Genomic DNA, 13,521 nt, shown 5'->3' on the forward strand with positions numbered 1-13,521 from the left:
AGTTATCAAATATGTCAGCGTATACATAAGGGACAGTGCCAGTCTACCAGCAGCAGAGCCCAACCGAAGTCATACAAACAAAAATAATCCCATGTGGCGGCCTGTGTCATCATGAAAGCCTGGCAACATGGGCTTAAGTTTATACCATGAAGCAGTCATAACATCATTGCTCTGTTTGATTGTAGCTATAGCAGCTCTGAAGGAGAGGGAGCCTGGATCCTTCCTGATCCGGGACAGTAACTCCTTCCAGGGGGCCTATGGCCTGGCCCTCAAGGTGGCTATACCTCCTGTTAACATCAACAACCACAGCAGCAAGGGTAAGACGGGTTCATTTTAACCATAGCTTTTTCTATTGGACCATTGCAGTGGTTCTCAAAGTGGGGTCTAAAGGTTTGAAAAGGACCCTTAAGGGGGCTGCTACATGCTTCAAAAAAGTCCATCCGACGTCAGAACTTTCTTCTTATGACTGATAAGAAAAAGTTATTTTTGATAAGACACCTTTCATACTCATTTAGCCCACTGTCAGCCAAACTGAGGTGATTCCCGTCCCCCGTTCAGTAATTTGATGGAATTAATCACAGCTGTGTAGCTTGCGCTGTCTCCAGCGCTGGAGCAAGTTTGTGTACATCTAGCGTGATTATTTTAATACCTGGATGGATATCGGACATTTGGACATTTGTCACGGAGGCACGATTTAACACTGGTTGCTTGTTTCTCAACCTGGCAACACCAAGTTGCCAGGTTCTGGAAAGCAACCAGTGTTAAATCGTTCGCCATTAACGGTAGCCTCTCAGGAACTTTCAGCGCATGTTTGACTATCATGAGACTCTACAATGACTAGTAGTAGAGAAAAAAATAACATTGCATCGGTTATAATAGACGAATTTCCCTAAGCCACGCGCTCCCATTATGACAACGGAGGGGGTTTAAAAAATGACGACAGGGGAATCTCTGGAAAAAAAGAACGCCACTTTTTACGTCGGTAGGTGAGTAACTAGACATCAAAGATAACACTTAAAATGTCCGGAATTCTCCTTTAAGTTTGTGTTCATGCATGGTCACTAGAGGGGGACAGAGGTCTTTGTATAAACTCCTCAGCCAGTGTCTGCTCCCACTGCTTTCACTGCTGACAGAATAGCCTAATTAGAGTGAATGAATCACACTGTCTTTAGCGATTGGGTCAGTAAAGACATCTAGGTGTGCTGACCAGGTGACTATGTGACCACCGAAAGTTATGAGACCGCCCAGATGGACGTCATTTTGTAGTTATCACCTAACCCATAAGAACAAAGTTTGGTTGGTGGATGGTAGCATGTAGGAGGCTTTATAGGTCTGTAACTCAGAGAGTGTACAAACCTTACGGGTCCATTTGATTCTGTTTGGTGCACTCTCAGAGTTATGGGAGTCCCTGATTTTTTTTTTGTTGAGAACCACCGGTTCATTGTAATTGTTACATCTGTTCTCACTTCCTGATGTATTTTTCTGTGGATAAGTGGCTTTTGTCATTGGTTGGAATATTTTCTTTCCTCAGTGATTGACCCTCTGGAGCAGCTGGTCAGACACTTCCTCATAGAGACGGGTTCTCGGGGGGTCAAGATCAAAGGATGTCAGAACGAACCCTACTTTGGTAATTGTTTTTCTACTGTACGATATTATGGTGGAAACTGTAGGATACTTTCACCATAACAAATTCTCAAGGAAAGTGCAGATACAAAAACAAAAGTACAGTACTCTAGTAACTGTACTTAGTTACTGTTCGCCACTGATCTAGATGCTTTTCTCTCAACCACAGGGAGTCTGTCTGCCCTAGTCTACCAGCACTCCATCACTCCCATCTCTCTGCCCTGCACTCTGAAAATACCTGAGAAAGGTCGGTATTGCACAACATCATTTGATTATCGTCCTTGACGTGAAAACTATTTCACAGACTCAAGGAAAACCAATTTTAACCACAAAACCACAAAAATAGCAGATCTACAAACGTGTCACATTGCAATACATTGTGAGTTTGTAGATCTGCTATTTTCATAATTTTAAGTGGTTTAACACAGTACTGTTACGTGCATTTCTATCGTTTGTCGATGTATTTTAGTTTTTTCATTTTCCATGCCTGCAGACCTGATAGGAGAGGGACAGGAGGTTCAGAGTCAGACGTCCAGTAACATGAGCACGGCGGCAGACTTGCTGAAACAAGGAGCGGGTGAGTTCGCTGCTCTTGCCATCTCTTCTCTTTATCCAGCATCTGTCCTGCATTACAATAGCAGACAATGCCTTCTTGAATATTGCAAAACAAAACCAAATTAGTGTATCGTAACAAAACATTTTAACTAACCAGTTCCTCTTGCGGTCAGGCAGCCACACCGCAGTGGGTCAGCAAACAGGCACTCAAAAAGCAGGACTCCTGCGATTGCTACATCTGTACACTGCAAAATCCTGAGTGTTCATTTACCTCTGAGAGTGTAGAAATTGAGTCGTTACGGGGCGTTTTTTACATCATCTGATTGGCTGTTGGTCTTTCCCTCTTCAGCCTGTAATGTCCTCTACCTGAACTCAGTGGAGACTGAGTCTCTGACCGGCCCCCAAGCCATCGCCAAGGCAACAGATGCTACTTTGGGACGGAGCCCACGTCCCGCCGCTACCGTGGTCCAGTTCAAGGTCACATGCCAGGGCATCACACTGACCGACAGCCAGCGCAGGTAAGAACATAGATCTACTCTGAGGCTGCAGGTCAAATCAGCGTTTAAGGCAGTCTCATGGCATTGGTAGCATGGCATTTTTTATGGTTTTTACATTGGACAACATGACATAGTGTAGCATGGCATTTTAAAAAAGTTTTTTTTACATTGGACGACATAGTGTCACGTGGTCGTGCTGGCTGGGATCTTAACTCATTTTGTCTGGGGGATCCTTGGGGGTCCCCAGACCCCACTTTGAGAACCACTGGTTTAAGGAAATGAACAACTTGGTAGGCTGACTTACTTTTTACATGATCCCTCTAAAGCAGTGGTTCTCAAACTTTAATTTCAAGCACCCCCAGTTTGGCATGCATTATGCCACGGAGAGAGCTTACAAATGTGTATGAGTTACAGACCGGTAAGGATCCATTCAGTTCCTAACAATTAATCATTTAGATGTGGACCCCCTGGAACCCCTTCAAGGACCCCTGGGTGTCACCGGACTCCACGTAGAGAACCACTGCTCTAAAGTTCACAGGAATATTAGTTTCAACTCTGGTCAGAGCGCTGAGGCTTGAGCTTCAAAATTAAATATCAAATGTTTTTTTAGGTCTACCTGTATACTCTGTCTGTATGTAAGGTATTTGACCGGGGTCCCAAAGGGTTCTATAGTTGGACCCTCCTATTTTCCCTCTAATCCAAATCTCTTTGCTGATCGCTGAAATAGCTAATCTCAAGCTCACAGTTGCGATCTTTCTATTTTCGCTTAATGTTTGCCTATTATAACATGCCCAGAGTGGGGATGCTAGCATGTAGTTCATCTCTGGTGTGTCTTTCTGTCTGCAGGGTTTTCTTCAGGAGACACTATCCAGTCAACAGTGTGACCTTCAGCAGCATTGACCCCAAAGACAGGAGGTGGGCACCGGAGGGGGAGGGGGGGGGGCAAACTCTGATATACCTCACAGTTTTTTTATTAGCATGAACCTGCAGTTGCTACCATAACTAACTTTGTAAACGGACAGAAATCGCGCAGTAGCGACATCACCAGAATCATTCATTCATTCATTGCATTCATCTGCTGTGAGCCGTCGTATGGATCTGTGTCTGTGTGCTTTTAGTTTTTTTGTTGGCTTGTTTGTGTTTTTTGTGTGTGTGCATGTGTGTTTTTTGTGTTCGTGCAGACCATGTTTATTCAAGTGCGTGGGCATGTTGTCTGTGGCTGCGGCTCCAGCTGTAATGTATGGAAGCTTGTCTGGCAGTCATGGCTGTCTGTGTGTCTGAGTCTGCTCTTTGTCTCTCTCTCTCTCTCTTCACCTTAGGTGGACTAACTCAGGCAGTACCACTGTTAAGTAAGTTCTGTGTGTGTGTGTGTGTGTGTGTGTGTGTGTGTGTGTGTGTGTGTGTGTGTGTGTGTGTGTGTGTGTGTGTGTGTGTGTGTGTGTCAGTGAATTCTTTTTTTTTTTTTTTTTTCGTCGACTACTTTTTTTCACTGACGAAAACTAAATAAAAACTAAGCTATGATGACTAAAACTAAGACTAAATATATTGGCAATTTCGTCAACAAATAAAAACTAGACTAAAATGTTAGGGAGGGACTAGTGGAGAAGCGATCCAGTAGAACTAAAAGACAAGTAATTTTATGTTTTTGGTTGCGCTCTGAAAATAGCAGATCTACAAGCTCACAACGCGCCGCGCTCCAATCATATATTAAAATGGCCAAATCCGTCGGTGGGCGGGCAGACCCCCGTGACAGACCCCCGTAAAACTATGTCACTATGACTCAGCCAAAACCATAGCGTTACCACTGCAGCTACACCCAAATATGGAGTGTGTCATGCTGACTGTGACAGCATGACATCCGACTCAGACAAATCCAATAAGGATCCATATAGATTTGGGTAGAACTAACTTCAAGTATCATGTCAGTATCATGGTCAGTATATCATGTTCAGAATCATGGTCAGTTACAGTATCATGTCAGTATCATGGTCAGTATATCATGTTCAGAATCATGGTCAGTATTATGTCAGTATCATGTCATATATCATATCAGTTTGAAAATATTTATTTTTGGCCAAAATGTTTCATGAACAAAATACCTCCGGTGTATAAGGACTATAGTGTCAAAGAAAATGAAAACTGCACCTATATGGCAAAAAATGATCTATATTATTTTGATGCTAAACTTAGAATAGTGTGACCCCAAGTGGTCAAAGTCAGTATTACTGGTTTGTTTCAAATTGAATATCAAATCAGTTTGACATTTTTAAGTGTGGGAAACCATCGTATGACGGAGTATAAATTAAGCATTATTGAGAGAGATTGTCACTTTTATTTGATTTATTTACGACTGAGAAGTTAATTACATTTACGTCCTGTGCATGGCATAATTATTGCTTGTGAGCCTTGGCAAAATAAAAAAAAATAAAAAAGTTATACGATGTTTCATACCGTACTAATCCCCTCAACATCACATTTCTATTTTCTGTGCTAACAATAGTTGTGGTTTTGCTGACCAGTATGAATTTCATTTGGTAAATTGTGTAATTTCCCACCTATATCGTCCATGGTTCTGTTCTGATCCTACTCGAGAAACTCTCTTCTGCACTTTCATTTCCTTTACTTCTCTCCCTTCTTCTTTCCACTTCCGCCTCCTGTTTCTCAACCGCTCTATTTGTGTCCTCTCAGGGTGTTTGGCTTTGTAGCCAAGAAGCCGGGCAGCTTGGCGGAGAATGTGTGCCACCTGTTTGCCGAGTTGGACCCTGAACAACCTGCTTCTGCCATTGTCAACTTTATCAACAAGGTCATGCTGTCACAGCGTCGATAAATGGAGGGAGAGAGAGAGAGAGAGATGGTTGGACAGTGGATGGGTGGCGGCTGTTTAGAGATCGTATCTGTTAAGATTTTGTCCATTGCCTTATGATGGCACAGAGATTTCTGTCACCTTCGTGGGGGGGGGTATCTAGATCATGTTAATTACATACATTCCCCCTATTCTATGAGCAGTTAGGCTTGTTTGGATCTACCAAAGCACTTTTATATCTTACTGTGTGCTTTGATCAGGATACATCCATTAAAGAGACGCATTGCAAAAGGCATGTATCAGAAGTGTTACAACTCCTCCAGGAACGGGGAGGCTCCACACCTTTGTCCAGACCGTCAATGTAGATAATGATTTGCTCTTTTGACCAACAGGCCTACATGGCAAAACGATTGTGTAATTCCCTGCCTTACAGATCTCATAACACAGTTGTCTCATTGATTTTTCAAGAAACAATGTTCAATATTGCTAGAGATGCTTAATGGACGCCCTGTCCCGGGGCGTCCATGAGACTGTACAGGCATACAGGACCTTTGTCCTTGCACTGTTTGGGGTTAGTATTAAAAAACCCTGATGTTACACATTTCAGATATTACTGCCTTTATAAAATAAGAGGTGTTTATATTTGTATTATTACCAAAATGCCTTACATTATGTTGTCTGAAAGAAATGACCAAAGCCCTGACTTTGTAATTTAGTTGCTATATCAATAGATGTTCAGGTATTCAAGAAGTATGTACAGCTAAATGATTACTATTGTTTCATAAGTTTGTGTCGCAATTTTGCAATAAAATCCTGCCACGGTATATCCATATCATCGTAACACAGTGCCTACAGTACAGTATATCACGCTAATAATCTTCGACAATCCAACTTTTACAACTAAATACACAGAACTTGTGGTGGTGTGAGAGACATTCATACTTTTAGACCTGGAACACCTATGCGTTATTATTATAACTTTCAAGCCGGGAACACCTCTGTGTGTAGTTGTTGCTATATACAGTATACTTTATAGCAACATTTTTTTTTTAATGATTTTGAATAAGAAGAAGTTTTTCAGAAAACTTTTTAGTATCGGCCTCGGGTCTAAATGGGTTAACTATCTAATGAAAGTAATAATGAATGTATGGGTTTTTTACAGAACTTTTGAGTGTGTGTGTGTGTGGGGGGAGCAGCGTGTGTAGAGAAGTTACAGGTAAATGTGTATGATGAACTGAAAAGGTTGTTGATAATAGGGCAATGTTACGTTCAACAAGAGAGTTTTAATAGAATGTACCCTGGAAGGAGAATTACTGATGGAGAGTGAAGTACAGGGATGTTCTACACACCACCACCTTGACATTCTGTCCTTGTGACAGACATTCACGGTATCATGACAAGCAGTACTTGTGTCTAGTGAACATATTTGCTGCAATAATTTGTTCATTCAATCAATCACGTATCTGCAATACATTTAAAATTCATCAACTCTTGAGGTATCGTGTCGACTACAGTATAATGACTGCTATATTGTTATAAATGTATACAAATAACCTGGCTAGTAAGAATGACTTGCGGATGCCATAACAGTGTGAATGCACATGTTCATATCAAGCTAACCATGTATAAATTTGTTGAAGACCAAACACAGCCAAGACAGCTGCCTAAGGACCTACAGTATATGTATTTAACCAAAGACAGAGCACTCCTGGATTAATAAGCTTTTTTTTTCTTATCCAGTCATATTTTTGTATTTGTTTGCTTCATGCATTTGTACTGTGCATTATTTAGTGTGAGTTGCCTTGTTTCATGACATAGAAAAGCAGTACTTGTATTACAGCGATAATATATATTGTGGTCTGGTTTTCATGTTGATCTCCATATTATGTAGTAATATATTTTCTCACATGCAGCTATAGGACAGTGTAAGAGATGGGAAAAGGAAACATTTGTTTGTTTGAAAAGGAAATGATGATACATGCTCTTTTGTATGCACAAAATGAAGAATATAATTAAACTGAAATGTGGTACCAATTGTGTGTTTTGCTTAAAGATCGGGGGCCTATTTCACGAAAGCAGAATTAGGGGTTAAGCCTGGATTTAACACCTATCCTGGCTTAATTTAGCCAGGATTAGCGATGAATCGGTTTCATGAAAGCTGAATTATCTTGCCAGATTAGTTTAGCCAGAGCACCCTGGATAAGTTTATCCATGACTCGATTTCACGAAAGAAAATTTACACAATCCTACCTTAGTTACCATGGAAATTTAGCTGTGAAGTTAGCCTGGTAGGGACCAGGCTAACAGCCAAGCTTACTTAATCCAGTGCCTTGTTCTTCAAGTTTTTCCACAGTTAATTCAACACATGTGTTTGTATATGGACTCATTTTAACCCTTTCACGCATAACGGTCACTACAGTGGACAGCTATTAAAATGTCATTTTCTATTATAAGAATAGGTTTTGATGTCAGAGTTGCATACTAGCCTATACAGGGGACGCTAGAGCATCACCTCAATACTGCCATCCAGTGGCCAGGTGTTGTAACTGCAACATAATTTTTTCAACATCCAAGATGGCTGACAGAAATGTAAACAAGCCCAACAGCTCAGGAATATCTATCCATTCCTTCTAAAGTAGGAGACCCCTGCAGGTAAAAAAAATATTATTACATCAAGTAACATCTAATAAGCACTATAGTTGTGAAAAATTCCAAGTATTGATTTTATATTGGAAGGAAATTATGATTGATCATCTGTCCACTAAATTGGACTGCATGCATCACTGGCTCTATTTCAACTACAATTCATACTTTTGCTGCCACAGTTTGCTCTTGAAAATGCTTCATCTGCAGTTACCTTTCTGGATATAAATCAATGTATTCATGTTATTAGAAAGTAACCTGCATTGTTTGTATCAAAAATAATATTTTATGCATATTTTTTTACATTATGGGAGTACATTTGGGTCTATTTATATTTTGTAGAGGTCATGTGCAGCTCATTATAGACCTAGGCCTACAGGATAGTGGAGTAACTATTATATGACTAAAGTGAGGATGATGATAGTGGCCAGTGGTGATCAATGGCTGCCAGAAAAAGAAGGATAAGCAAATATGATTAGCAGTGACAGTGAAGCTGTATGATGATGATGATAATAATAATAATAATACGGGTAATAATAATAATAATAATAATAACCTATTTGAACCTACAAGGGAAATTCAGTTTTGACCCAAGTGGCCAGACTTCAGCAAAAACCTAACTGTGTGATGGGTGATGGTTGATTGAAGTAGTCTCACCTGGCCTGAGTCAAACTAATTGGACTCACAGTGCCCAACTCTGAGTCCAATTAGTCCAATTAGTTTGACTCAGGCCAGGTCAGCCATCCCCCATCCCACACAAACAAAAACAATCCCCATGGAGCTATTTGAATTGATTACAGTTGTAATAAAAACTGTTGCAGTAGGTCATCAGCAGTCATTACTGTTGGAACACATAACATGTTGCCTATCCAATCATTTTGGCATATAATCCTTTTTGCTAAAATGCACAGAGAAAGAAGAAGAAATAGTTGTGTGTGTGTGTGTGTGTGTGTGTGTGTGTGTGTGTGTGTGTGTGTGTGTGTGTGTGTGTGTGTGTGTGTGTGTGTGTGTGTGTGTGCGTGTGCGTGTTTATTTTTTGCATCATCAGGCTATTATTGTGGGTAGCCTACTTGTGTTGTTGTGGAGTGGAGCTCTTGCTATAACAAAGTATAGGCATATAGTAGTGTCATTACTGTAACCTGGTATCTGGAATGTGATGCTGTTGCTGCAGGGTGAACTATATAGGTAGCTTATAGTATAATAGATTTCTTAGCCCCCCACCCAAAATCACCACCAACCGCCACCATTATTTTGATGAACATTTTCTACAAAAATAACAGAGGACATTGTGAGTAACTCTCCCAACACTCTCTTTCAGATGTATTTCAGTAATACAGTCTCTTCAGTTTTACTGACCTATATCCTGTACTATATCGCTTCACCAAGTCCATCTTGTATGAACATTGTGAAACACATTGCAGTGTCCAAGGCACCCCTGAGACCAGGTTTGCCCCTGGAAACCACTGGCCCCAGCATACAGACACAAAACAATGCAAACAGATGCCATGATGTTGCATGCACAGGAACATCCAAGTACATCTGCATAAAATGCTTGCAGGCTTTGTGCCCTAGGTGCTTAGTCAATTTAGTTTGACTCAGGCCAGGTGCGACTACTTCAATCTAGCCTGCACTAGTCTGGCCATGCCAGGCTAACTTCAATCAGCCATCACCCATCACACAGTTTGGTTTTCACTAGACAGTAAGCACTCATGTTGGTGTTCAATTTAGAGTTATTTTGGTTTTCACTTGACAGTAGAAACACTATTTTTTATGTGTTTTGTGTTTGTTGAGCCGAGGAGTCAAGAGAAAGTTAATAAATAGTATTAGAATATGTTAGAAATGTGAAAAATTTTGTTTTACAGCATTACAAATATATTTGATTTGATATTATTAGATTTTTATAATTTTATTCATTGGTTGTATTTGATCCTTATTCTTTTCAGTTAAAAACACAAATGCATGCTGTCCTCCTGAGTGGACAGGTCAATAACTCCTTAAATAATTGTTGTTTAAAAAAAAATGAAGTGCAGTTGTTATATTTATGTCTAAAGACACATAAAAACACTTAGTAACATTTTTTTTTCTCAGGTTATCATAATTCATGCGTGAAAGGGTTGACCCTGCATTCAAATAAAATGAAATAAGATATAATCAATTTAATTATATTACTGAAATAGAGTGTGACCATGAATCATAATTGTTTCACAATGACTCATGTGATATGTCATTGTCACTCTGTTCAAAGGATCTACACCATGATTTTTTTTTTTTTTTTTTAATATTTAATATCATTGTTTATGTCCCTTAAACGTTTTTTAAAAGGTTTGAGCCTAAATCAAGCCTCAGATATACTCATTCCAACTAACTTCTCTCTGGCTTATAAAGCACTTTCACCTGCAATACCACATTGTCCTGTTTGGCACGGGGCGCTATTGAGCCAGTTTGTATGCATGTTATCTCCTGGTTCTGTGTGGAAACAGTAAAAAAAAAAAATCATTTTTTTTGGGAACTGAAAATCAGTTTGGTCTGTTTTGAGACCAATTTACATAAAACCCCAGATATGCTGTGAAAGCCTGAGTGTTCAAACTGGGGTGTTGTTTGGGATAGAAGAGAGGTAGGGGAGACCAAAAACACACCAAAAAAAGGAAAAGTTCAAATTCATGGTGTAGTCCCTTTAACACTATAGTTCATATTGTTGTTAGATGTTTGATAATATAGGACAGATTTTCTTTTATGTTCAAATCCCAGTCGTCCTATATTTCAATGTTGTAGAACTTTGACATTTTCAAGGTAAAAATACAAAAAAGCAAGTCAAAACCACTAGAAGACACCTGCTGAGAAACAGTGAGAGATAGTGTAATGGGATAGTGATCAGACTCTCAGCACAGATGTTCCATGTTCAAATCCCAGTCGTCCCATATTTCAATGTTGTAGTACTTTGATATTTTCAAGGCCAAAATACAAAAAAGCCAGTCAAAACCACTAGAAGACACCTGCTGAGAGACAGTGAGAGATGGTGTAATGGGATAGTCATCAGACACTAAGCACAGATGTTCCATGTTCAAATCCCAATTGTCCCATTCTTCAATATTGTAGTACTTTGAAAATTTCAAGGCCAAAATACAAAAAAAGCACTAGAAGACACCTGCTCAGGGCCCAAAGGTGGTTTGGTGCGCTTGATCGGTTGCCTCTGCTACAGACAGTTTGCAGGTTCAATTCCCATGCCATCAACGTACACGGAGGACCATCAGGGGACTGCGTCCCTCCCCTGTTTCCTGATAGCTAAGTGGGGGGTTATGACTGAAAGAACTCTTCCCAGCTAAAGTTTTACTAAATAATTAGTATTAGCTTCATTAGCCAATTAAAGCAGACACACAGGGTTATTGTAATGTAACACCCAACCCCTAACTGCTCCTGTTAATTAATAATACATTTACATTTTTATGAGGTCACATTTATTATAATATAATATAATATAATATAATATAATATAATATAATATAATATAATATAATATAATATAATGTTGTAAAAGACAACAGATATCTTTATATCTTTTCAACAGATATCTCTTTACTAGTGATGTGCGGGTCGGGTTTTTTCATGACCCGCCCCGCCCCAACCCGCGACGGAACGCGACCCGCCTCAACCCGCCCCGCGAACCCATATATAAATCTATGGCTCAACCCGCCCCGCGACCCGCGGTGGGAATATATATATATATATTATATAGCGCTCTTTTAAGTACCCAAAGTCCCTTTAAATGTCTACAGTAGCACAACATTGTCATGGGCTGAATAAACAAGCATGTTGGTCAAAATAGGGTTTTTTTTTTTTTTTTTCGTGGAGAGCGGCTGACCCGCTCACCCTCAGCCCGCATAATTTTCTCTGAAATCCTGACTCGACCTACCCGCGCCGCGGGTTGACCCGCGGGTCCCGCGGGTTACGGGTCGACCCGCTCATCACTACTGGGCACACACAATACAACGCCCATACGCCGTGCATACGCCGTCCATACGACGTCGACCTCAGTCAGCAGCTGTTTGCAAAAAATACGTTGAAACGACGTCGACACACGTCTGACTCGGACGGCGTATGGACGGCGTATGCACGACGTTTGGGCGTTGTTGTATTGTGTGCCCAGTGGGTAGAGATGTCTGTTGAAAAGACATGTCTTTGTGCAACTTGAATTATGGATTTTTGATTGCATTTTAAGTTTTAGATGGCTTTTCCCAACCCCGTAGCCTAAGTGAATGGTGAACAATGATATTGTAAGTTTATTAAAGGTAGGGTAAGTGATATTTTTTGGTTAAAACAAAAAGTATTTTGTTAAAAGGTTAAAATACTATATTCTGATAGTAATCATTGCTATAGAGTGTTTTTTCAGTAACAGATGTCTCCCTGTCTCTCCAGCTCTTTAATAAACAGAAAATACATTTTTCGGTAGGTGTCAAAATCTCAGCCAATCAGGAGAAAGTACCCATTTTTAAGCTTAAAGGGATATTTCACTTTCAAAAAAACTTTTGGTCATTTTATCATCTACTCAGGCCTTTGTGAACCCCCCAGACCGTTTTTAAGTTGCTTGATTTAGTATTTAGATATTTGATAATCATTTTATCAGACACGCCCCCTTCCTATACAAACCCATTATAACTTCAAACTCCATTTTTAACCTGTTAGATTCATCAAAAACACCCGTCCTTGGTTCTGGTGACTCACCCTGCCCTCCTAATACGCGAGGGGGCCGTGTTTTTTCGATACATTTTTTCATATATATATATATTTTTTTTTTAATGTATTTAATTTTTTTTCATTTTCCAAAAATAATATTAAAAATAAATGAAAAAAGTTATCGAAAAAACACGGCCCCCTCGCGTATTAGGAGGGCAGGGTGAGTCACCAGAAGCAAGGACGGGTGTTTTTGACAAATCTAACATGTTAAAAATGGAGTTTGAAGTTATAATGGGTTTGTATAGGAAGGGGGCGTGTCTGATAAAATTATTATCAAATATCTAAATACTGAATCAAGCAACTTAAAAACGGTCTGGGGGGCTCACAAAAGCCTGAGTAGACGATAGAATGACCAAAAGTTTTTTTGAAAGTGAAATATCCCTTTAATTTGTATAGTGTTTCAGTTCCAATTTTGTCTGCTCATTTCTTAGTGTCATCACTTCCAATTTCACTTGTTTAATCTATATCATGATTGAGTTCTCTGTCCTGGTTGGATAAAATTGGAAATGAAACTGAAACTGAAACGAAAATGAATTTTCTGTTTAATAAAGAGGTGGAGAGACAAGGAGACTCCTAATACTGAAAAAACACTCTATAGCAATGAGTACTATCAGAATATAGAGCTATTTAACAATTATTTTAACCAACGCAAATCACTTACCCTACCTT

General features: G+C 39.7%; 1 protein-coding gene across 6 annotated transcripts in view; it reads left to right on the top strand.

Annotated features, from left to right (window-relative positions):
• Positions 1 to 7,512, top strand: part of tns2a (tensin 2a) — a 65,734-nt gene extending 58,222 nt beyond the window's left edge. For 5 of the 6 annotated variants that reach the window (XM_080444166.1, XM_080444168.1, XM_080444165.1 and 2 more), the window contains 8 exons: positions 186 to 317; positions 1,532 to 1,627; positions 1,793 to 1,870; positions 2,117 to 2,200; positions 2,528 to 2,696; positions 3,522 to 3,590; positions 3,995 to 4,024; positions 5,364 to 7,512. In XM_080444166.1, coding sequence (XP_080300292.1) covers positions 186 to 317; positions 1,532 to 1,627; positions 1,793 to 1,870; positions 2,117 to 2,200; positions 2,528 to 2,696; positions 3,522 to 3,590; positions 3,995 to 4,024; positions 5,364 to 5,502 — 797 coding nt within the window. In that variant the 3' untranslated portion in view covers positions 5,503 to 7,512. The remainder of the gene's footprint in view (positions 1 to 185; positions 318 to 1,531; positions 1,628 to 1,792; positions 1,871 to 2,116; positions 2,201 to 2,527; positions 2,697 to 3,521; positions 3,591 to 3,994; positions 4,025 to 5,363) is intronic. The other variant, XM_080444167.1, reaches the window with a different exon arrangement.
• The last annotated feature ends 6,009 nt before the right edge of the window (positions 7,513 to 13,521 follow it).

This window comes from Gymnoscopelus braueri, assembly GCF_963280865.1.
Source record: "Gymnoscopelus braueri genome assembly, chromosome: 12".
Classification (NCBI taxonomy): Eukaryota; Metazoa; Chordata; class Actinopteri; order Myctophiformes; family Myctophidae; genus Gymnoscopelus; species Gymnoscopelus braueri.